Source organism: Scardinius erythrophthalmus (assembly GCF_964197995.2).
Source record: "Scardinius erythrophthalmus genome assembly, chromosome: 4".
NCBI lineage: Eukaryota > Metazoa > Chordata > Actinopteri > Cypriniformes > Leuciscidae > Scardinius > Scardinius erythrophthalmus.
Genome location: NC_138224.1, coordinates 50,575,640 through 50,602,491, shown reverse-complemented (window position 1 = coordinate 50,602,491; position 26,852 = coordinate 50,575,640). Strand labels below are relative to the sequence as shown.

The 26,852-nt window shown below is 41.9% G+C and overlaps 1 protein-coding gene across 1 annotated transcript in view; it reads right to left on the bottom strand.

Moving 5' to 3' along the window:
• Window positions 1-17,513: 17,513 nt before the first annotated feature.
• The window catches only part of LOC308689941 (tripartite motif-containing protein 16-like), a 28,764-nt gene continuing 19,425 nt past the window's right edge, over window positions 17,514-26,852 (bottom strand). Inside the window, exon 6 of the mRNA XM_081364066.1 lies at window positions 17,514-19,039. Coding sequence (XP_081220192.1) covers window positions 18,501-19,039 — 539 coding nt within the window. The 3' untranslated portion in view covers window positions 17,514-18,500. The remainder of the gene's footprint in view (window positions 19,040-26,852) is intronic.

Genomic DNA, 26,852 nt, shown 5'->3' with positions numbered 1-26,852 from the left:
TCCCTGACGAGAACGTCGGTCTCCTTGGCTGTGAACCGCTCCTGGCGCGTGCCTGGCAAATCCACCGTTACAACAGGAATCCGCTTTAGAACAAACGCGTCTGCTCTTAAAGGGAATGTGAGATGATGCTCTGATTGGTTTATTTCACGTTACGCCCAAACCACACCTATGAATAATGAAGCTACTTCAGACCAACCCATTTTAGATTTGCGCCTGGCGCAAGAGTCATTTATCCCGCCGGGAAAATAGCAACAGCGCCAAGACCCGCCCACACAGTTACTTGCGCTTTGCGCTTTGACACTTGCGTTTCAGATCGTTAAAATAGGGCCCATTGACTTTACGAAAGTCAGTACAGAAGCGATAGGTGGAATCAGGTTTTGGTACCAGGAGGCAGGGCGAACTCCAGGGGCTTTGACTGGGCACAGCAAATCCATTCTGCAGCATATACTCCACTTCAGCCTTCATTATTTTTCGCTTTTGGGGATTGACTCGATAAGGATGCTGTATGATCGGGGACGCATTTCCAACATCAATGTCATGAGAACACATTGTAGTTTTTCCAGGCACATCTGAGAACAGACTAGGGAATTTGTGCAGTAAATCAGTCAGTTCTTTAGCTTGACTTTCACCGAGATGAGCAAGGTAACTCATGAGGTCGTTTAGAATGGCAGAGTTCTGTAAACGTGTGGAGGAAATTTGAACATCTCTGCTACACAATCCGTCTTCTTCCATGGTATAGTTGGTAACCATAGCAACAGTGGAGGTTGGCACACTTGCCGTCACACAGTTCGTTTCATCTGTGGGTTTATCACACTTCGTTTCACTTTTGCATTGTGTGGTCACATACCTTTTCAGCATGTTGATGTGGCACAAACGGCTTTTACGTCTGCGGTCAGGTGTGTTAATGACGTAATTTGTGTCACTCACTTTCTTCTTGACAATGTAGGGCCCATTAAACTTTGCCTGGAACACAGAACCAGGAGTGGGTAGCAGAGCTAGAACCGAATCACCAGGCTGGAAAGATCTTTTAACAGACTTCTGGTCAAAGCGTGCTTTCATCTTGCCTTGTGTGATTTCAAGGTGTTTTGCTGCCACTTCACGAGCGCTCTGAAGTCTCTGACGGAGAGACTGGACATAATCAGGGATAGCCACAGGTATTGGATGTTCAGTCAACAGCTGCTCGCTCAACAACTTTAACGGTCCTCGCACCACATGACCGAAGACAAGCTCAGCTGGACTATATCCAAGAGACTCTTGTACTGTCTCTCTCACAGCGAACAGAAGAAAGGGGAGACCCTCGTCCCAATCTTTTCCCGTCTCAACACAATAGCTGCGCAGCATCGTTTTAAGAGTTTGATGAAACCTTTCGATCGCACCTTGTGACTCCGCGTGGTAGGCACTGGATAACTGATGATTTATGTCAAGCTCCTTCAGAATCTGTTCAAACATTCTTGATGTAAAATTTGTGCCACGGTCCGTCTGGATTACTTTTGGCAGGCCGAAAGTGGAACAGAACTTGATCAGCTCTTTCACAACTGCTTTGGCTCTCAGGTTGCGTAATGGAACTGCTTCGGGAAAGCGTGTTGCAGCACACATGATAGTCAACATATAATGATGTCCTGCCTTGGACTTGGGCAACGGGCCCACACAATCGATGATCAGTCGTTCAAATGGCTCACACATCACAGGGATTGGCATAAGAGGAGCGACAGGAACTCTTTGGTTCGGTTTTCCTGTGAGTTGGCAAACTTTGCAAGCTTTGCAAAAGGTAGACACAGCAGACTTTATACCAGGCCAGTAGAAGTATCTGGAAACTCGATGGTACGTCTTCGTCACTCCTAGATGCCCGGACATTACATGTTCATGAGCCAGCTTCAACACATGTGTTCGATAGCCAGAAGGCAAAACAATTTGTTGCACCACGTGACAGTTCTCATCTTCTTCGTCTGGTTTCCATCTATGCATCAGCAGTCCATGATCCCAGAAATACTTTACCCCAGAATTAGGTGCTTGCCCAAGATCGGTAGCTTTAACACACTTAGCTAGCGTTTGGTCTTCTCTCTGCGCTGTTATCAAATGTTCCCGACTCACTTTTAAGGGGACTTTTGACTCCAAACTGGGATCAGGTGCAAGCTCAGGCTCTGTGGTCAGTGTATATTCACATGGGGTAGTGTCAGCAACCAGAAAAGAATCAGTGAGATCCACCACTTCTTTGAATTTTTGTGCTTGTGCACGAGTCACTGCGCATGCAGGGAATGCTGAAGGATACAAAGTAGCAAGATTAGTCTGGTCCTTTACACTTGGGTTATATGACACAATTGGAGAGGGAAAAACTTCGCCACCTGCTAAATCATTCCCAATAATTAAGTCTATACCTTTTACAGGTAACTGTCTACGGACACCCAGCTTAACAGCTCCACTGACAAGACCTGACTTTAAGTGAACCGTATGCAAAGGTACATTAGCACAGCGCATCTCAATACCACGGACCAACACATCATACCCTGTGTACGTGTCAGCAGAAAATGGTAGGCTACTCTCAAGAATGAAGGATTGCGCAGCTCCAGTATCTCTAAGCATGACTACTGGCTTAAACTCAGCATCAGGGAATATAGAAACCATGCCCTCTAGAAGAAACGGCTGGTAACTTTCTACATCAGCTGGGCTTAATTTTGGTAAGGACTGAGCAAGTGCTACACTCTTAGTTTTCGAACCCTTCTGCTTCCACTGATGACAGTCCGCAATCAAATGTTCAGGGCTTAGACAGTAGAAACATTCCCGTCTCTCACTATTACCAGACTTAAATTTACGAGCACTCTTCGTGAAATTTTCTGCTCTAGCAGGGCGCATTACATGAGGCATCACATTTGGCATATCGCCCGCATATGGCGCAGAGAATTTCGGCTGCCGTCCTGCAGCAAAAACAGTGCGATGTGTTAATACGAACTCGTCAGCCAAAACAGCAGCGTTAGACAAGCATGCAACTTTTTGTTCGTTCAAATGAACCACCACATTCTCTGGGACACAATTCTTAAAGTCTTCTAGCATGATTAACTCTTGCAACTCTTCCAGAGTTGTTATTTTGCTAGAGAGACACCATTTATCAAAGAGGATTTTTTTCTCCCTTGCAAACTCTACGTACGACTGCCTGGCTGTTTTCACGTGTCGCCGAAATTTTTGCCGGTATGCTTCAGGGACAAGTTCAAATGCGCGTAAAACCGCTGCCTTAATTATGTCATAGTCGAGAGAAGATTCGATTGGCAGAGCAGAACAAACCTCCTGCGCTTTTCCCGTAAGGCTACACTGCAATAAAAGAGCCCACATCTCTTTCGGCCAGCCTAATTTTCCTGCGACTCTCTCGAACGTTACAAAGTAGGAATCTACTTCCGCTTCTCTGAACGGTGGTACTAGTTTAATATATCTACTGGGGTCAAAAGGAACTGTAGTAGACATGTCGCTATGCCCTTCTGCCAAAGGACTAGTTGCTGTTATTGTAGGAGAAGACACTGAAGAAGTTTTGGTACGCGGAAAAGGGATTGGTTGTAGAGCAGCACGCTGAGCTTCTAAAGCCAATTTTCGCAACTTAATATCCCTATCGGCCTCCGCTTCAACAGTTCTCAACTTAATCATCTGAGCTTCACACTCCTGCTTCTTTATCTCCAGATCTAACTCCTTTAACCTCAGTGCTAACCTAGGATCTTGAAAAGCAATAGCTTCTGTGTCAGGTGGACCTACACTACCCACCTCTTTACCTGCGGCAGCGTGGAGTTGCTCTACCACCTCACTATCGTCGCTCTGTCTCGGCAAAATTCCATCACTTACCAATTTGTCATACAACTTTTCTTTAATGACCTGTTTGGTAGCTTCTTTGACAATGACGATGTTAAAAAATTCTGCTATCTGAATAAGATCTTTTTTTTTACAGCGATTAAAGACTTCAAAAGATGGCGCAAGAGTAAATGAGAGCAGATCAAATTCCATCTTAATCCCCTACTACACTCTCCTCTTTCACTCACAGAAGAAAACAGCCAGCAATCAAGAAAAAAGCCGTACTCACCAAAGTAGAGTTGCTTGCAAGCGAGTAACGAATCCTCAATATTAGTAAGGACGAGCAAATTGTCACAGGGCAAAATTAGTAGTACTCTGAAAAAAAAACACAACAAGATCACACAAAAGAACGCAAAGGACGAGCCCCCAATTGTTACGTTCCCACTTTTTAGTCTAGGGGTTTCAAAGAGGGAGTAACAGATGTAACAAAAAGTAAATAAACGTGAGAAATCTCCTTTCCATCTATCCCAGCTCTAATTCTTTTTCACCTATAATCACCAAAAGGCTACACAACACCCATTGATTTACTACTAGCAACAAAAGGAAACTGAGAGAAAGTGTGCTGAACGAGTTTCTTTTTAATAAAGGTTCAATCAATATATTTATAAAGCAAACAAAGATCAATAAACAGACAAACAAACTTAAATAACCATATCGTCAGGAGAGGGCCAGGCCAAAATAACAAACAAAACAAGGACTTCCTAAATTTTAAACCCAGATAACTTACCTAACAAAAAATAAATGAGAAATTAAAGACAGTTGTCTTACCTCTCTCCCTGACTAGAAATAAACAGGAAAAAAGTTAAGGAGTGGATACTCCAAACAAATTGGCGCCCAACTCCCTACACGGTTTAAACTCACATAGTTTAAATGGTCATTGGACTCAGACAACAGGTTTCACCAAAGAATGTAAGTTCTCTTTTTAACAGCAATTCACACACAATAATGTCTGGGATAGCTGGAGAGGGACTCTGTCGATCACAGTCTCTTTGTGGTTTTATACAGGCTGCCAACAGATAAGCCACGCTCCTGCTAATTGGCATCAGCTGCGGACAATTTGGAGTGCTGCATGAGAAAGAGGGAGAGAGAGAGAGATAGAAAAAGAGAAAACAAAAATCACCAGCACAATATAAACAAGACTACGTCACAGGACGTAACAGAGATAATACATCATGTCAAACTTACTTAATTGTTCTCTTATTTACCAAAAATATTTTAACAATAATAAATAATAAAATATTTCCTTACTACCTTAACTTAATTAATATGTTGTTGTTGTTTTTTACATTAAAGTTTTAGTATTATAGCCCAAATAATTTGCTGTTTTGCACGAACAATGTCATTTACACCACACCATGTCTTTACCACCACAATGAACCCCGTGGTGGAAATGACTGTGGTGGAAATGACATTTCCCCCCTTTCCCTCTAAAATATCATGCTATGTTAGACTGCTAATATTAGTTTTAGAGTTAGCATTAAATATACACAAATTACACATTATTAAATTAAATTGATCTAGTTATTTTTACGTCCATGTGAAATATGAGCCGTTTGGAAATGACGACCAATAAACATACTCTCAGTTTAACTCATATTTACCTTGATTTTTCTTCTTTTTATTAACCCCTAAAGAGGTCACCCTTTCACTCAGCCATGTGTTCCACTGTTGGGTTTCTGTTGCTATGGTTACCAAGTATACAAACCTAAAACAATGATTCCAGGATTCTATTTTGTACAGTGTGGTGGAAATGACAGTGAACCCAAGGGACAAGGGTTCTACTTATGAAAAATATAGGAAAATGTGAATAAATATTGCAATATATAATATGTATAATTGAAATAGACATTATTTTATAATTTGTACTTGAAATCTACATTTTTTAAATATTTAATTTAGAATTAAGCGAGGTTGAAGGTACAAAGTCTGGCTTAGGGGCGGAGGGAAAACAGTAAAAAACATGTATAAAAGGCCTCATATTATATAATAAAAAGAATGATTGAGCCATGATACATTTTTTATAAGTTCCCCTTAGGCTGAAGTAAGTGTGACAAAAACAAAAAAGAAGAAATGTTTTTTAGATTTTATTATTTCATCCAGGGACAAGAAAAGTACCATAGTTTAAGAATCACCCGAATACAATTGTTAACAGTGTGTCTCTGTTTCTTCATTCTCTGTTTGTCTTACCTCTTTTCCTCCTCTTTCCCCATCTCCTCTCTCTATATCTATCCTTTCTATATCTCCTCTCTCTGTACTCTCTGCATAATTGTCTGTCTCACCTCTGTCTGTAAAATGAAGTTAAAATGGAGAAAAGACAGCTTAGCACACCACATCCTGTCAAGTAGCTGGTCACATTATAAGGCCTATAAAATAACCCTTTCAGAAAAACCATTAAAATAAATTATTTAGTATGCATTCAATGTTTAGGTATCCAGTCTGAATGGTATAGCAAAACAAAAACAACAAATATTAAGAATATATTTATTAAATGTATAAAATATTTTTTTGAATGTAGGATATCAACTTATAACCACAACTAAAGTGTAGCTACAAGTGTGGTCATGCTTCATTTCAAATCTGAGGATGAAATCTCTAAAATTATGCATTTTATGAAGTCTATTGTAAGACCATGTCAGGGGAGACTTTGGAGAAGTTTTAGAAAAGGCTGATAAGATGCTTTCAGATATTTTATTGCCCTGTAAACACCCATTTACAGTCTTTGACTAATGTCTGGCGAGGAGAAATGGCCCATTCATGGAAATCAACAAACATTTAATACATTTGCAAGAGAGAGACTTAATCTTCATTATTCTTTTATCCTTATTCTTTTGCTTGAATTAGGCCATTATAGCCTGTATTCCTGTATTCTTTGCTTGACCATCTAAATCTCTGTCATTCCACTATACAAGAGTAAGCCATCTATTATCTTAAGTCTTGTTAGAAAACAAACAAAAAAATAACTGTTCTTGAAAATTCTTTAAAAAAATTATTGTATGGAATAGAGAAGCTCCTGCAGCAGGTGTAGTAGCTCAAGAGGTAGCCTCAAGCTACATGACACAATATAATTTATTAATATTACACATTTACTTAAAGCTCACTTTAAAACACCATCGAGTATTTGTATCATATTCCGGTCGTGGTTTAAAATGGCTTCAAGTAAAAAAAAAAGATTTTGAAATATGTTATATTTAGCATTTCATATGAATCTAGGGGCTATCTTTACTAGCATGCATGCTGTAAACATTCTTTGTTCCTATAAAATAACCAAAATCGAACAGAAATCACACACACAAACCAGATATATTTGAATCCTGCATTTATTAGCTTCTTGAATCAGATGAAGAGATGTTTAGTTTTGTTTGTCTCGTAGCTCAGAATGAGGAAGTATACACAGACAGCGTCATTGCAGAAGGACAGCCTTATGGTCACATAGTTCACGTAAGATGATTGACAGCTTTACAAACGAATGATATCGCACTGATGTCATAGCTGGCGCGAATCAGGAAGAGGAGAGTCATCTCTAGCACTGTTAGCTGTTTGAGCTCTTCAGATTGCATAAATCAGTGCAAAATGAATAGAAATGTTATTCTGTATGACGAAATATGAATAACATGTCATACATGTCATAATTAATCATTATTTCTCCAAATGTGCGCACCATTGGGCTAATAGCCCTGGCGGATCGTGGATATTGTATGTATACGAACACAATAATGGCTGCTGTATGAGTGATGATTTCTATTCAAAACAACTTGTAACATTGGCTAATGGGAAAAGGTAGAGGTGACTTGTTGAGTCAGTGGCATGAATCTACTCTGCCGTGCAAAGGCAAAAGACCGTAACTTCGTTTTTGGTCGAAAATTTGTTATTTATATTTTTGGCACATTCAAGACCTCCTTTATCATGTGGATAAGTATCTTGATTCAATTCCATTTTTTTTTTCGAGAAAATAATGATTTCAATATGCGTCAAAATGAAGTTACTGTGCCGGTGTGCTATCAAATAATGCTACCTACCAGATTGTACTGTCATCTGCCTTTGTTTTAAAGTCCATTAAAATTAAAATTACGGTGTAGCCTGTGTACTTTTTACAGCTGCCATCAGTCCCTCTAACTTCTGATGTCCTCAGAGCTTTGTCCTGCACAATTGCGGTCAGAACATTTAGTATGGTCTGAAACCGCTCTCCATCGACAAACGTGCGTTATCGATCACGAAGGATTATGCAGAGTTGACTGAAAAACGTTACACATTGCCGTATCAGATGAATACAACCAAGAATTAAAGCTTGGCAAACTAGCTGGCAGAGTGCCAAAACTTCGCCTTCAGCCCCGCCCTAAACGCGGTCGAGTCAACGCTGGACTAATATATTTATGGAGGTATTTTGTCATGTCAAATGTATTAATAATGCCATCAGAATGCAACCAAAGCACAGGATAGCAATAAGTAGATGGCTATAAATAATTGTAAATCATACAAAATAAATGCCATGATCACTAGATTTTATACAGGTGTGTACTATAATGATTTTGTTAATGGTGATCAGCAACTAAATATTGATAATGTGGAAGTTACTGCCTTTTGCCTTGGCATGACTTCTCACTTTTTGCTGACAATACAAAGGCAGAGTACAGTAACTTTAAAATAGTGGTCAAAAGTCAAGTTTGAGCTCAACATTTTTTTTATGTATATAATTTCCATTACTAAAACATCTATTTGCCAGATTTCCAGTGTCCTACCTATAATTAATTTGGCGGGACAACTAAAAATCTTTAAAGTCATTTTTCTCAGTTCCACACTCTAGCGACTTAAGGTCTTTTGCCTTTGTAGGGCAGTACTGTGAACCAAATTAACCTCAAAAACATGAAGTTTAGTACTGTTTTCCGAGCTCATTCACTTTGGGCTTGTAGCCGAGGCCGTTTGCTGGCATCAGGAGGAGGGCTGCTGTCTTGACGGCGCTTAAAAAATTGCCGGATATCCATTTTTACAATTCATTCACCATTACATGAGACATGTAGGCTAGTTTGGGCTAGTGACTGATGAATCTTGATGCAGTCTGCTGCTTCCTGCTGGCAACACCGCAAGAGATTGGTCAACACTGACTGTAATGCAGCGCAATATGAAAGACTTCATATTAGGTTTAATAATGAACAATATGAAACGTACTCGGTTACTATCGTAACCTCGGTTCTCTCTAGAAGAGGGAACGAGTACTGCGTTTTATCAAAACGCTACGGGAAAAGTCTCTTGTCACGAAACACTGAAGCAAAAAATTATCCTTTAATTTTCATATATGTAAAACGCGTTGCGGCAGCAGCAGACAGCTATGGCGAGACGGCTTGCTCGCTCATTGGCTGCTCTGCGGCAACTGCTTAAGCCTATCGAGCGAGGCCTGAGATGACATCAGGCCAATGAGGGCGCTTCGCGCCCTCCTCGCCACTTCCCGCCGAAACGGGCGTGGCTTACCTCTATAAAAGGAGCTCGAGAAGGCTGACTCACTTGATTTTGATCGCAGAAGCGAACCAGAGTGAACCGTACGCACGGCAGAGAACGCAGTACTCGTTCCCTCTTCTAGAGAGAACCGAGGTTACGTTAGTAACCGAGTACGTTCTCTTACGAGAGTCCTCTCGTACTGCGTTTTATCAAAACGCTACGGGAAGCCCTTGCAAAACGCCGTGCGTGCTGGGATAAAAAACACTGATCACTGGAAGCTATTTCAGGCATACAGTGCATAATCACCAGATTGACTCACACAGAGTCAGGGAATAAGGGTGGGAGCCTAAATTCCCTAAACTGTAGCGTCGTAGAATAGACATGTCCACAGACGCAAGTATAACATCACATAGACAGGGTAGGGAACCTGAACTAATGCGGAAAATGTGGGTCTTACACAGTTCTGCCCAAGATAGTCGGTAGCGCATAGCGCATGAGTTTCAGCGGTCTGACTAGACGGCTGAACGGATTACACCGACAAAAGCTTAGCCTGCAAGGCGGGAACCTCTAGGTTATAAAACCTGATAAATGTAGACGGCGAGGCCCAGCCTGCCGCCGTACATATATCCTGTAGGGAAATCCCGCTGGACCAAGCCCACGAAGAAGCAACGCTTCTCGTAGAGTGCGCTCTGACTCCCAACGGGCATGGAATGCCCTTGGCAGTATAAGCCAGCGCTATGGCGTCAACTATCCATCTGGATAGACTTTGTTTCGAAACAGCCATTCCTTTGGAACGTCCACTGAACGAGACAAAGAGCTGCTCTGTCTGTCTGAAGACAGCAGAGCGGGACATATAAGCTCTTAAAGCCCTAACAGGGCAAAGAAAACTCGAGTCCCCTTCCTCACTCGATGCCGGCAGGACAGCCAGGGAAATGACCTGAGCCCAAAAAGGCGTGATGAGGGATTTCGGCACATAGCCGTGCTTAGGTTTGAGTATGACTTTAGAGTCATTAGGACCAAACTCCAAGCATGCCGGGCTCACAGAGAGCGCGTGCAGGTCGCCTATGCGCTTCACTGAAGCGAGAGCCATCAAAAACACTGTTTTGAAAGACAAATGTTTGAGGCTAATAGACTGGATAGGCTCGAAAGGGGCACCTTTCATGGCCGCCAGGACCGTAGAAAGGTCCCACAAAGGAACTGAAGGAGGTCTGGGCAGATTCAGTCTCCTAGCTCCCCTGAGGAAGCGGATGACTAAATCATTCCTTCCCAGCGACTGACCCAGCGTTGAACCAAAGAACGCTGAAATAGCCGCCACATACACTTTGAGCGTGGAAGGGGATCTGCCCTTATCTAACAGCTCTTGTAGGAAGGAGAGAACCTCCGTTCTCTGCCGAATCTCTCCCACAACAGCCGGACTGTTTGTGGGTGTAGAGACCATTCGCCCGGGGGAACATTGTTCCTGGACAGTCTGTCTGGGCCCACATTCTGAAGCCCAGGTACATGCACTGCTCTCAGCAAGCGTAAGTTGTGCTGAGCCCATAATAGGAGGCGTTTCACCAGCCTGTACAGGGATATGGATTTCAGACCGCCCTGGCGATTTATGTAGGACACCACAGCCATGTTGTCCGAACGGACTATGACGTGTTCGTCCTTGATGTGGGGACAAAAACGCGTCATCGCGTTGTGCACTGCCAGCATTTCTAGGCAGTTTATGTGTTGGAGCTTTTCTCGTTCCGACCACAGGCCGAAGAACGGTCTGCCCTCGAGCAGCGCTCCCCATCCCGAGGTGGATGCGTCTGTCGACACCATCCTCACTCTCGAGGAAGTCCCCAGGCTTACACCTGATTGGTACCAGTCGTCCGCCGTCCAAGGCGCCAGGGCTGAAACACAGCTCTGATCGACCTTGAGGCGTAATCGACCGGTCGCCCACGCTCTGCGCGGTACCCGCGTTTTCAACCAGAACTGCAGCGGGCGCATGCGGAGCAGGCCCAGCCGGAGAACTGACGATGCTGAAGCCATGAGACCCAGCATCTTTTGAAACTTCCTGAGCGGGGTGACAGCGCCGCGGCGGAAAGACCTCGCCGCGCGCTGAATGATCAACACGCGCTGTGGTGACTGCCGCGCTGTCATAGACTGTGAGTCCAGAACGACGCCCAGAAACAAAATCGTTTGACTGGGGTTCAATGAACTCTTTGTCCAGTTGACTGTGATACCAAGATTCTCGAGGTGATCGAGTAAAATGGTTCTGTGCTCCACGAGCTGTGATCGTGATTGAGCTAGGATCAACCAGTCGTCCAAATAGTTCAGCACTCACATGCCTCTGAGTCTGAGAGGAGCGAGCGCTGCGTCCATGCATTTCGTAAATGTACGAGGTGCTAGGGACAAGCCGAATGGCAGGACTGTATACTGGTATGTCTGACCCCCGAAGGCGAATCTCAAGTATCGCCTGTGGTGTGACGCTATCTGTATTTGAAAATACGCGTCCTTCAGATCTATCGACATGAACCAGTCTTCTCGGCGAACATGCACGAGAATTTTGCTGGTTGTGAGCATTTTGAAACTGCGTTTCACTAATACTCTGTTCAGCCGTCTTAGATCCAGTATGGGTCTGATACCACCGTCCTTTTTGGGGACTAGAAAGTATCTGCTGTATAGTCCCCCTTCGCTTAGAGCTGGGGGAACGCGCTCTATCGCCCCTTTGCTTATCAGTTTTGATATTTCGGCTCGAAGTAGGTGAGCTACTTCCAACGAAACCGTAGTTTCGACGCGCGCTGTGAAGCGGGGAGGGCGTCGACAAAACTGTAGCGAGAAGCCTCTCTTTATAATGCCTAGCACCCAGTCCGAAACCCCTGGGAGCGCTGCCCATGCTTCTGCATGGCTGGCTAGGGGCTGGATATGGAGCGCGCTCTGATCGCCGTGCGACAGAGGCGCTTCGGGGGATACAAACATAGGCGTTATGCCTGTGGCATTTGAGGCGGGGCGCGCGCTTAATACAGCGGGCGAGACGCTCGTCCTCGACCTTACTACAGTGCTTAGCTGAGTGAGGGAGGACTGAGAAAGTCTCATAGGACCCATGTGAGCGAGTAGATGTGCCTGGGAGCGGGCACATTTACTGCTTTGGGCGCGGCGTCTGCCTGAGCAGAGCGCGCGCTCACAGTTCTCGTTTTTACAGAGAGCCTGTGATGTGTTAGACATAGTGTTCGTGGGCACTGGGAAGTGGGCACTCTCACTATGCTGGAAGCGCAACCGACCTGAGTCGATTTTATGTGCGCGGGCCCTAAGTGTAGGGCTGTGCTTATGTGTAGTGATGGGCACTGAGGAGTGGGCATCGAGACTACATTTATAGCACCATCGGCCGTGGCCGGGACACCAGAAAACACACTCTTTTCGAGATTTATCTGGGTAGCCGTGAGAACGGCTTTTGTGTGCAGGCAAGCGGGAAGCAGTGCGGGCTTGCTCTCTGCAGAAAACACTGGAACAGTCGCAAATCTTGAGACTGAAACAGCGGGGCGCTTGGGTGAGAGGCCGGCCGCAACGGGACTCACACACCTGCGCTTTCCTAGGTTTGCTAGGACTTCTTCGGCACTTCCGGTTTTACCACAATCCTCGATCGCGGCCCTCGCGAAGAGGGGCGCCGGGCGCTGGACCGAGAGCGGGGCCTCGAGCTGCGCTGCTGTGGCTGCTGCGAAGAGGCGGCCGAAGGCGGGGGCTGAGGCTGAGAGCTCCGCGGAGTCCGTTTGTCACGAACCGCTGCAGAACCGGAGCGCTTCGGCAGGAAGTGCTTGAAGGCTTGAGACGCTTTCTGGGCCTCGGTAAATCTCTCCACGAACTCGGAGAGAGAAGAACCAAAAAGGCCGGTGGAAGACAGCGGGGCATCGAGAAACGCAGTGCGCTCGGAATCGGCCATCTCCGTGAGCGTCAGCCATAAGTGCCTCTCAGCGACAGTGGCGGAAGCCATACACCGTCCCATGGCTTGTGCGGCGGCTTTAGTAGCTCAGAGCGTGAGATCTGAAGCGCTCCTTAAATCCGCGATGCAGATAGCGTCAGGTCCCATCTCGTCCAGTTTACGGAGGAGATCACCCTGGTAAATCTGCAGCGTAGCCATGGTGTGTAGCGATGACGCGGCCTGCCCAGCGGCGGAGAAGATTCGCGCGAGCAGCGTCGACGTCATGCGGCAGGCTTTAGAAGGCAACACCGGTTTAGTCCGCCGTCCAGCAGAGGGCGGGCAAAGGTGGGTCGCTATCGGCTGTTCCACCGGCGGAAGAGAGAGGTAGCCTCGGTCTCCGGCATTATCCAGAGAGGAAAATGCGGGTGACACAGATGAGCGCGTCCGCGCAGAGTAGGGCGCGTTCCAAGCCTTCGCAACTTCTTCATGCAACTCAGGAAGAAAAGGAGCGGGCTTAGATTCCGGAGAAGTGCGCTCACCAGGGAGGAAGCTACCATCCAGCCGGGTTCGAGAGGGGGGCTCCGGTGCAGACCACTCGAGGCCGAGGCTCGCCGCGGCCAGCGCGAGTACTCGCATGAGCTCCGTCTCGATGTTGGCTCTCGTTGAGGGCTTGCGGGCAGGAGGCGCGAGATCCTCAAAGCTCGCCCAATCCTCGCTGCCTGAAGCTAGCAGAGAGCAGGAATCCTTCTCTCCCGACGCGGCCTCTGAACCGACTTCCTCTGATGAAGCGGCGGCAGACTGCGGGCGCTGGGCATCAGGAAGTGATTCGAGAGAGGCCGGTGAAGCTGGCAGGCGAACCGGCGAGCTTGGTCGGGCTGGAACGGGTTCCGGGACCCGCTGCGAGCGGCGCTTCTTACGGCGCGGCATCGCGGCGGTGAATGCAGGCTTGGAAAAGGATGCCAGGCGAGTCCTCAGAGTCACCATCGGCAAAAGCTCGCAGTGAGGGCAACCGCCGTCAGCGAGCGCGAGCGCTGCATGGTCCTCACCCAGGCAGGAAACACAGATGACGTGCTTGTCTCCCTCGGTGAGTGGGGCTCGGCACGAGCCGCAGGAAGGCATCTTTAAAAAGACGCAGCTCTTTTAGGGGTGAGTGTTGCAGAGAACACACACACACACACAGAAAAGCAATAGTAATGAAAAGGATATAGGCGTCGGAAAGCGCAGCAGGTACGGCTGTAGAAGGCGGCATTGGCCAGCGGCTTCGAGGGCTCGTCCCGCTGATTGTGCTTGCTTCAACGACGCTGCTTCCGTGATCCAGCGATGCGTGCGCTTCGCTGAAGAGATTAAAATCAAGTGAGTCAGCCTTCTCGAGCTCCTTTTATAGAGGTAAGCCACGCCCGTTTCGGCGGGAAGTGGCGAGGAGGGCGCGAAGCGCCCTCATTGGCCTGATGTCATCTCAGGCCTCGCTCGATAGGCTTAAGCAGTTGCCGCAGAGCAGCCAATGAGTGAGCAAGCCGTCTCGCCATAGCTGTCTGCTGCTGCCGCAACGCGTTTTACATATATGAAAATTAAAGGATAATTTTTTGCTTCAGTGTTTCGTGAAAAGAGACTTTTCACGTAGCGTTTTGATAAAACGCAGTACGAGAGGACTCTCGTAAGAGAACTAAAACGACATAAGCTTAATTTAAAATTGCTTAGGAACTATAGGCTACTTAGCGGTGGATAAACGCAATTTAGAGGTGGATGAACGCACTTTGGAGGTAGGTAAGCGCTATTTCCGAATTTTCGTGTTAGTCATATTAGCAAATGCATAGCAGACCTATCCACCTAGGGAAAAAACTAAACAGTGAGTTATTTATTTATGCATACAGCAACTAAAACTTACCAATAACTTCTGAGGGCAGATCTTCATCTCTTTGCGTCTGTGTTACACTTTGTGTCAAAAATACAACTGGCACAGACAAGTAACGTTAATGTAAAACAAATCTTCCCTAGAATCACAAAATAATGAGGTTACAAATGTCACATGCCATGCAAACTTGAAGCTGGGTAAAAATATTTATTGTTTTTCCTTTACATGTTTGGGATCATTTTAAATGTCTCAGTGCGATTGGTAAAATTGTCTTAATTTCATTGCAGTCATTGGTATTATGAGAAAGATTGAACACTTTAGAGAATTCTGTTCTCCTCTATGGGTGATGTTCTCTTCAAGATATGATAATTCTCCCCTCTTCCCTGAAACCAGGTGTTACCCCCTGGGGTACATGAACTGACCTAAAACAACTCTAAAAAATATTTGTACAAGCCTTTTGTTCTGGTCTGGGTATTTAAGGGTAGGTGACAGAGCAGTCTTTGGGAACCTGTAACCAGGAAAACTCCCATGCAGTGCTGTGTCAGTGTTTTCTCAAGTCTTACACTTGGAACACACTCACACACCACTGTGTGTCTCTGTCAGAAATGCATTGCTTACTTTTAGAGTCATCTTTGAGTAATTGATATCATGTATTTATTATTTCTGAATTGGCTTTTAATCATTTACTTGTATAATTGGCATGATACATTTTTACCTGACAAATAAAATGTTATATTTGAATTATTCTGTATTATTCTGAAATCATTATTCGTAGTAGATTAATGTGTAGTCTGGTGTTTCCACAAAACTATTCCAGGATAGATCAAACCGAAGGCACTAATGAATTGAGCATGGGGCACATCATTAAGGAGACCTTCCGATTTCTGACTGTCACTGACTTAGCACGGTGCAAGCTCGCAACTATTAAAAAAATGACGCCTTTTGTTATGATTAAGCATAGAGCGACCGCTTAGGGTAAAATAGTTTGCACTACATCCTCTGACTATTTCAGAACTGGCTAAGTTTGTGATCATGAGCACACATTCTCTAAGTGACGTCTCAAAGCGATACCGGGTCCATAATGAATGAATTATTGAAAATAGGGGATACCAAGAATGATCAAAGATCTAAATTAAATCATAATCAATATTTAGGGTTATTTTCAAATAAGAAACACAATCTAAATTTGATGATCATTTGAAATTGGTGTCAGGTTAAGCGTAGAGCTAAAGTAATATTGAAACTAAATTCAATAAATTAAGCGCTGAAAAGACATACACACATTATACCGTTGGATTCTGTTGTTGGGCCAATAGGTGGCCTTTATAATCAGATCCTTAAAAAAAGTGCACTGTGATTGGCAGTGTGTCTTGATTGGTTGGTGCAGGAACCTGGCAGATCTGAGACATATGTTTTTGATTTCTTTTATTCAAAATGTATAAATTACCTTATAGAGGGCCTACCAGAGGGTATTGTAAATACTCAGATAAGTCAAAACGAGCTACTCACCTTTGTTGAAGGAACGTCTTCAGCAGAATTGCATCTGAAGCATGTACGCGTCATTTTGTCACGTGACAGTGTAGCGGAAGCTATAATGTAGATAAACAAATCTTGTGCGCTCTCCGGGTGTGGTCACATTACTTTTGAATGAGCTCTAATGAGCTCGAATGGAATCGTTCTCTTTTAATACAGATTTCACAAGCTGAGAATATTTGTTTTTTTTATATAAATTACTTCATTTAAAAGATGCGATCTCAAGCTTTATGCCCGTGGGTTTGTTTGCCTGTTTGACTGAATTTTCGCGGAGTTATAGATCATTTTCGAACGCGTTTCAAATTGGAGTTTACTGACAGAGAGAGTGCAGAAATCGCATCATGTTAATTTTTCTTTATTTGGCAAAAGCAAAACACTTTATGTTTATTGTGAGTATACAGAAAAAAATTAGAAACTGAACAGGATCGATTGATGTATTACACGAAAATTAAAGATCAAAATTAACAGAGCATTTAGTGTTTATTTTACATTGCTAAAAAAAGAAACGAGCAAAACGCGCGGGGTCCCCAGAGGGTTAATGGAGTTCATTAACTTCCCAGAAATGTTCTGTAACTTTTACACACAGATAACGGACATACTACAACCTTCAGCTGTGTGTACCATTGACTGTAAAGGTGTGCTTCATCACACCTTTTATTATAGTAAGATGCTAATCGCGATTAGCGTATTAGCACGTATTTAACGCTGTAGCCTCTGCAAATCTGATTTAATCTTTTGATGTGAACGTAATATGCAGTTTCCTGCTGTTGTCACAAACTAACCATCCTCCGTTGTTTCAAAAAGCAGACTTATATTTACCTATTTCAGGTCCTTATTAGGAGACGAGGAGCACACAAAGCTTTGCCGTGCTGCTTATATTAATCAAACAGTAAAACAACGATGCCCAGGAGCCCAAAACAAGGCATCTGCAGATGAGAGTCCGAAACAAACACTTCACAGAATGATGAATGGGAAGATCATTTTAGATGGACACAACAGTCATTTATTATATTCTTAAATAATATTACAAAAACATCAGCTCGTAATTCAAATGATCACAGAAGTACTGAGATAAAAGTTTATAGTTCAGATATAAACACTGTCTACAGTAGCAATCAAAATAGAGTAATTCAAAAGAAACTTGACACTTGAACCTTTAATCATTCAATCTAGAGATTCGTTCTAAAACGCTGATTCATCCAGTAATGAAACACGTATTTTAGTCATTAAGTCAGTTTCAACATTTTAAATCGACTGCAGAAATTAACATTTGTCAGAACCTTTAGTAAATTACATGTTATGTTGTTAATTTATCTGTTCAGAAACGTGATCTCTGTCTGAAACACTAAAAGAATCAGGATTCTCATTTTAACTTAATTCTAACTTATTAAAACTGTGACTTTTAAGTCGAGCCATCCTGGAAATTTTAAGAATCCTCCACACCTGTGATCACCTCAATTATTTTCCAAAGACACAAAGAATAATATTTTTATATGTTTACTTTAAAAGCAATCATAAATCATTAGCAATAAAAAATTATTAAAATACTTTAATTATGCATCATTTTGTCGGCCCATTCTATCATTGACTGAGAATCTAATACCTTATATTAAAATGACAAAATAATCTGGGCCAAGAGATGGAGGAGGACAGTGTCCAGAATGCACAAATGACTGTCTGCAGTGTAAGCTTTCAGCAAAGACTGGGTCAAATACAGATTAAAAGTATGTATTTTAACAATTAGGTATATAACTGTAAAGAGATACTCTTTAATCTGACATAAATCTACTTCTTTAAATATTGTCTCTGGAATTTCAGAATATAGCATAATAGGATGGGGAATTTCAATAAACATTTTCAGCCCATTTCAAACCCACATGGGCCCCACATACAAATGTTGGCTGGGCAGCGTGTGACAGTCACTGATTTAACATGCAGCTCAAAGGATTATGGGTAGAATCTCTCTACAGTCTATTCTGATTCATCAACAAGACTCAATGAAGATCTAGAATTAAGCCTAAACCCAGGATAGAGCGGCTGAGTGAATGTGGTCTGGACTGTGTGTATGAGGCTCAGTGTGTCAAAGACGCTGTAGAAGGACAGAGTTCCTGCACTGTGATCCACATATACTCCTATTCTCCTGCTGATGTACTTTCCAGGGAGATCAGTCCATATGTTATTGTGTCTGAAAGAGTAATTGGAGTAAGAGCAGAATAAACTCCAGGACTGATCATTATATCCAAACCGACACTCTTTACCCGATCCCTTCCTGCTGATGCTCTTATATGACACTGATATTAACACACTTCTCCCACTCCACTCAATCTCCCAGTAACAGCGTCCACACACACTCTCTCTACACAACACCTGACGCACATCATCAAATCTGTCTGGATGATCAGGATACGGCTGGACTGTGAGAGTGTCGGTGAATTTAATCACTCTGTTCTCCTCAGACAGATGAAGGCAATTGTGTGCTGTGTTCGGATCCAGAGTGAGCTGATGGGAATCTGATGGAGATAAAACATATCCGAATAAGGAATTATGAATCTGATCTTTTAATATACACTGCAAAAATTATTTTTGGTGCTTGTTAAAATTAAAATGAGAAACATTTTGTTTTTACCTAATTGTATTGTGTAAAATCCACTTGAATATGTAAAACTGAAGTTTGCTTAATCCATTTTAACTTTCTGAATAACAAGTGTTGAATTAACTTAAACTGGGCAGTGGATTTTTAGTTCCCAGCATGCTTTGAAGAGGTCTTGATCAGGAGAGTAAATGTGGATATTGTAAGAACTGATTTTCCTGTTAAAACAAAACTCACCCTGCAATAACGCCATAAAATGCACCCTGGACAGCGGACAACAAAGGCAGAGCACAGAACCTTGTACTGCCCAAACTTATCTCATTGTTCCCCTGTTTGACTTCAACTCATCCCCCCTCTCCCTCCTCAAGGCACTGAAAGTTCATTAAGAATGTCTATATATCACATATGATGTATCTTGTGAATATGTTGTTTTTCCTTTTCATGTTTGGTGTCATTTTAAAGGGCACAGTGCGATTGGTAAAATGGTCTTAATTTCATTGCAGTCATTGGTTTAATGAAAAAGATTGAAGAACTTAGGAGAATCCTGTATCTCCTCTCTGGCTGATATCTCTTTACGATATCTCAAGAAACCAGGTGCTACCCCCCTGGGGTACATGGATTGGCCCAACCAACTCTAAACAACATTTGTTTAACCCCTTTTGTTCTGGTCTGGTATTTAAGGTGAGGGGACAGAGCAATCATTGGGAATCTTTTACCGGGATCATCCCCCACACAGTAATGCATGGCAGTATTTTCCTGTTGGAAAATCCTGACACATTACTGTGTGTCTTTGTCAGGAGAACATTGCTTACTTTTAGATTCATCTTTGAGTAAATGTATATTTGAATTGGCTTTTAATAAATTACTTCTGTAATTGGCATAATACATTTTTACCTGACAAATAAATGTTACATCTTGATTTATTCTGAAGTATTCTGAAATCATTATTTTAATATATTTAAGGAGGCTGGTGCTACCGCAAACTTAGTTAAGGTAGGTCAAACTACAGGCACATGAATGAACGGAGCAGTAGGCACGTCATCTTGGAGACCTGTTGATTTCTGTCTATCACTGGTTTAGCAAGTTGTATGGAAATGGCTGAAATAAACTACACTCTCTAGTCCGTAAGCAGTAGGCGACTGACTTTAGGGGTATATTAGCAAACCCTACATCCTCTGACTCAAATCAGAATTAACAAGTTTGTGTCCGTGAGAAACACGAATTGGCCGACGTGATCTCTGTGCGGCATTCGGGTCCATAACGTATTAATAACTGAAAGTATGGGATAATCCGGATAATCAAAGATCTAAATTAATTCATAATCGATGTTTATGATTAATTTCTAATCAGAAATACGATCTAAATTTGATTATCATTTGAAATTGGAGTCAGATCAAACGTAGAGCTAAAGTAATACTAAAACTAAGTTCCAATAGATTAAGTAAACTTCACTGGAGCGCTGAAAAGACATACACGCTTTAAACCTTCGCCAGGCCGTTGGATTCCGTCGTTGGGCCAATGGGTGGTCCTTACAAAGTGGTGACAGTCCCTCCGTGATTCTCCAGGTTGCGAGTGTCTTTTCAGCGAAATATTGGGACTTGCAACAAGTAAGAGAAAAAAGATGTCCTTCTCTTTCTTCAGCCGTTTGGTAAGTCAATTCTCTTTTGCCTTTTAGAAGTGTTGAGGGAAAATTCAGACGCACCTCACATAGACACATTTGTAGAATGGGTCGGCATACCCAGTTAGACCGGAGAACGCAAAATCCGGTGGGGCTTGAGAATTAGATAAAACCACATATCAGGGACATGATAGCGGCAGTGTAGATGAGAAAAGATATCCCTTGCTTTAACTTTACCTCCTTGTTTGCCAAAGCAACAAGTGATGAAACCTAAATTGGAATAACATCATCCAAATTTTATTCTGGTACTCAACAGAGGGTTGAAAACTAAAAACTTAAATTCTGAGGTAAATAATGTTGTTACATTTAATTATTTGCTTTGTTGCAACAACATTGCAACACTGGAAATAAGAAAATGGTCACGCTAACTTGTGAAAAAATCTTGTGATTTGATGAGCTAAAAGATAACAAGTAAAATTGTCTCACTTGAATCCTTTGTGTGTGAAGTGTAAAGTTGGACAAAACAGTGCAATGCAATTAGAATATTTCAAAAGAAATTATCTGGGAAAATGATTCCAGTCCTAGAGAACAGCTGCTATGCAGGAGTCCTAGGCTGAAATTTGGAAAAATACGCTAAATTTTAAAACTGATGCATATAATGACAATTATTGTGTTACTAGAGGCTTGTAACCAGGCCTGATAGTGTCAGAGGACATGCACAGCTTGTCCTTATCTTATGAGATAATTTAGACAAAGACCTATATGAATTACATCAAAGTAATCATGGTTCTTTGAAAATCTTTTAATAGTGTCAAAAAGTTCATGACTGATGTCCCGTATATGGTTTAAACAACACCATTTAAGGCTCAGTCTTATAAAACATAGCTTTAATTTGGTTTTATACCAGACTTTGCAATCACTGCATTATTGTATGCTTTCGAGGTCTCAAAAGAGACTGATAAAAGCAACAAGCCATAAAACAATCTTGGCGCCCTCCATGAGACCTGTTTGTCCAACCTTTCTTTCATATTTAAATAAGATTCTTAAAAGAATGCAACTGATAACATCTCAGCCTAAAATAAGATAATTGTGTCCAATTCTAAATTGTAGTCACAAAAATCTTTAAATTGAGCAATGATTTGACCCATGTTTCTCAATGCCTGCAGTCCATTGAATGTTCACAGCATCGAAGCAGCTGTAACTGGTTTCCAGTTTGGGTGTTGCTGTGTACACAATGCTAATGCCAGCACAGCTGGAGCTGCAGGGCCAATCACCTTCTAAAAGATCAGTGAGAAGATAACAAGTCAGTTTGGACAAATTACTCAGTAGAAACCCCCGAGACCAGAAAATAAAATTGGTTTGATTTATACAATTTTATAAAATATAATTTATATTATGACCAGATTGTAATATATCTTATATTGTAATGGCCAAGAATGGCTTTAATCTCGTGATGATTCAGCATTGGGTTAGAAGAAAAAAGAATGTTTAATGAGAATTAAAAGAATCAGAATGTAGAAAGATGGTACGTGTATGTAGGGAACAAGAAGGAGGAACACTACTAGTGTTGGGAGGAATGAGATAATAAATGGTTAGAGAAAGTATTGGTAAGAAAGGAAACTGAAAGGAAGAATGAATCAGAAAGAACTTCTTTACCTTCTATTTGTGCAAAAATCTTTAATGAGAGAAATTACAATGCCCAGTATATACCAACTAAAATGATCAACCTGATTACCATGTCTTAAATGTCCATCCAAATCCACAGGATGATTTCATTTTGATCTAATAGATCTTTAACCCAGTAACAAGGGGAGGTACAAATTTAAATTTTCTCTTGCAACAAAACCACAAACAAAGTGGTGCAAGTGTTAAACTCCTCTCTAGGAGCTTCATCTCACATGGGATCTGATCAGGAAAGGTATTTTACTGTACATGTAAGAACAGTTGTGTGAATTTAAATATCAGGCAGAAAATCTACAGTCTTTATGGACCACAGAGATCCAAATGGTCAAGAGTTGAATGGCACCATAAATTCCAAAGGCTAAAACAAACAAGCACAGCACCACCCCTGGTGATCTAATTGCTCTAAACACAGATCTGGCTAGTGTAAATAAACAACATCATGTAAAGAGATTTCCCTAGCAGACCTGAGGGTCCTAATGCTCACAACACAGCAGACTGTTTGAGTTTAGATGCAATAGCAGTCAGATCTGACTATTATCACTGTTTAATTGACCTTTTCTTTGCAAACACATGATCATGAGAATGATACATGTCTTTGTAAACAAAAACAAATTTTCTTCTAATGGCGTAAAATCTTAACAGATCAAAGCCATCAGTAACAACTGTCTGGCTAAAGCCATCAAATAAATATTGAGATAGACCATCTATCTTAAATGCAATTTGTATAAAGGCTCAAGATTAAACTGTGTTTTCCTCTCTAGGTCTATTTCCCTACAGGCTGACAAATGACTTTCTTTAGAACCAGATTCCACAAGGGTCTGGTTCTGCCTGCCTTAAGCAGGACACACAACTTTACATTAGGAGATGGGGGTGGAGAAACTTCCAAGGGGCCGCTCACACCTCATAACACTACAGAAGCAGCTCCTGTATGTGGCCTCCCGGTGTAGCACTGGAACTAAATTATGCAACACAAATTATGGTAGGATAAAACACCACCCATCTCCTGTACACAAACATACACAATACACACCATCACTATGGCAATCTTAGAACATCTCTACCTGGCATAGATCATAAGACTAACCAGGCCAAAATTATTCACATCATGCAATACATCATTTACCTTCATACATATAGGACAAGGAAAATTATTTTAATAATTTCTTTTCAGCATTACAGTCTTGTCAACTTCCTGTATGTAAATACTGTGCTGTGCATAGGACATGCATGGCTGTGGTCACACATCAATTGATTTAAATCCACATAAAAAATCTTATTGAGACCTATTAATTAATGCAACTGGTCTTTGGACAAAATATTTTTTATGTCCAGTCGTTAGCGTTGTTGCAAACCAGGAGGGCCCCCTAGTTTCCAACAAATGACTAATGACAATGATCTAAACAGCTAAATTTAAAATGCAGGCATTTCTATTTGTCAACTGAACAATTCAGACCTGCACTATTGAGTGTGACCTAGCCTGTAAATCAAATGCACAGAGGATGATTACAAAAGTTAAACCAGAAATTTAAATCTCTGTTTCTATACATTTCATTCTCTAATTGAATCGATTAAAACATTAAGTTTCATTGATGATTTGCACTTATAACAACTAATGTAGACAATTTTACAATTATGAAATTGTGTATTTCCATGTTTAATTATGTGATATACTCTAATTACTCTAATTATGCATACAACTAGTAAATATACTAGTTATGGTGACTTTCTGCTACCCGTCCTTGATTCATCCAGACCAAGTCTAAATCCCACTACCAGATCACTGCGGTAGTGAAGAATTTGGTGATCAAATTACACCTGTTCATTAAATATATGATTTTGAAGAAGAGACCATATTTACCACTCGCACCTTTGACTTTTGGGTTTCATATTTTTGAGTACATCATGTTTTGTTATCTTGTGTTCTTGTGTTTATCCAATAACTTTTCCTCATCTTACAATAACCACAAATACATCAGTGTTCAATTATTGCATGGTCATTCAAAAGTTGTTCAGGTGTCTTACACGCAGTGGAGCGTCATCAGTGAAATGATTCCTTCAACAATGGAGTTCTGATCTACCCGGCAAATGAAACCTTCTGCTTGAAGGTGACCGAGGACTTCTCAAATGGTCAGTTAAAACATCCTAGGGAGGACAAAGATGTTTCCGCAAAGCGTTATAATGACACTTTCCAATGACACTTTCTGATCATGCTGACCAACGCAAACAGACTTGATACAACGAGATCATTCTACAGACTGAATACCAACGCAGCCAAGTGCAGGTGGAAGCAAACCCGGCCAAGAGGGTCATGTGACACCCAGTCCGGCTGCTGCAGAATCCACACATTCTGCCATGCTTTCATTTTAATGTTCAACCTGTCGTAATGTTGTTATTTCAGGTGACGACTGGATTCCTGCACCAATCGACTAACACTGCAAACTACAGTGGTCAGGTCTGTGAACACTAAAAATGTGGAAACAGGAAAATGTCCAAAAAATGTCCCCTTAGGCCTGATCTAAATCTGTCCCAAGGGGCCAGGGGCCGTCTGTAAGAACTGATTTTCCTGTTAAAACAAAACTCACCCTGCAATAACGCCATAAAATGCACCCTGGACAGCGGACAACAAAGGCAGAGCACAGAACCTTGTACTGCCCAAACTTATCTCATTGTTCCCCTGTTTGACTTCAACTCATCCCCCCTCTCCCTCCTCAAGGCACTGAAAGTTCATTAAGAATGTCTATATATCACATATGATGTATCTTGTGAATATGTTGTTTTTCCTTTTCATGTTTGGTGTCATTTTAAAGGGCACAGTGCGATTGGTAAAATGGTCTTAATTTCATTGCAGTCATTGGTTTAATGAAAAAGATTGAAGAACTTAGGAGAATCCTGTATCTCCTCTCTGGCTGATATCTCTTTACGATATCTCAAGAAACCAGGTGCTACCCCCCTGGGGTACATGGATTGGCCCAACCAACTCTAAACAACATTTGTTTAACCCCTTTTGTTCTGGTCTGGTATTTAAGGTGAGGGGACAGAGCAATCATTGGGAATCTTTTACCGGGATCATCCCCCACACAGTAATGCATGGCAGTATTTTCCTGTTGGAAAATCCTGACACATTACTGTGTGTCTTTGTCAGGAGAACATTGCTTACTTTTAGATTCATCTTTGAGTAAATGTATATTTGAATTGGCTTTTAATAAATTACTTCTGTAATTGGCATAATACATTTTTACCTGACAAATAAATGTTACATCTTGATTTATTCTGAAGTATTCTGAAATCATTATTTTAATATATTTAAGGAGGCTGGTGCTACCGCAAACTTAGTTAAGGTAGGTCAAACTACAGGCACATGAATGAACGGAGCAGTAGGCACGTCATCTTGGAGACCTGTTGATTTCTGTCTATCACTGGTTTAGCAAGTTGTATGGAAATGGCTGAAATAAACTACACTCTCTAGTCCGTAAGCAGTAGGCGACTGACTTTAGGGGTATATTAGCAAACCCTACATCCTCTGACTCAAATCAGAATTAACAAGTTTGTGTCCGTGAGAAACACGAATTGGCCGACGTGATCTCTGTGCGGCATTCGGGTCCATAACGTATTAATAACTGAAAGTATGGGATAATCCGGATAATCAAAGATCTAAATTAATTCATAATCGATGTTTATGATTAATTTCTAATCAGAAATACGATCTAAATTTGATTATCATTTGAAATTGGAGTCAGATCAAACGTAGAGCTAAAGTAATACTAAAACTAAGTTCCAATAGATTAAGTAAACTTCACTGGAGCGCTGAAAAGACATACACGCTTTAAACCTTCGCCAGGCCGTTGGATTCCGTCGTTGGGCCAATGGGTGGTCCTTACAATATTAAGTGCTATTTTATGTGTTTTTGAGGGAAATGCCTGTTAGTGTTTAATGTTCAGTTATGTTTGACATGTAAAAGAGTTTCAGTTATGTCAGTGTTTGTGTTCAGGCTGTGGGAGGCCGACATCACAAACATCACGTGTGTCACTTCACTCAATGAGCAAAAACTGCACTCATGCCAGCACTGATCCCGTATGTTACCCGTATCTATTGGGTTGGTTCAACAAAACATTATTTGTTTAAATGAACTTGTTTTATTCTTGTTGTACAGACCTAAACTAATTGTGTGGAAAAGTTGTTCTTAATTTAAATAAGTTCATTAAACAAACAATTTTTGAGTGTACAGAATAATTTCAAATGATGAGATTCCTTTCGCGGGAACTTGCGCTGCGTCGAAGATGACACTTTGGGGAACGTAGGGCTGGGCGATAAAACGATAACGATAATTATCGTGATATAATTTTTCTCGATAAAACGATATCAAGAGGTTGATAAATGTTCGATAATGTTTATGCGCCAAAAGCGGAACGAAACTCATTTGAACCGCGCGCCA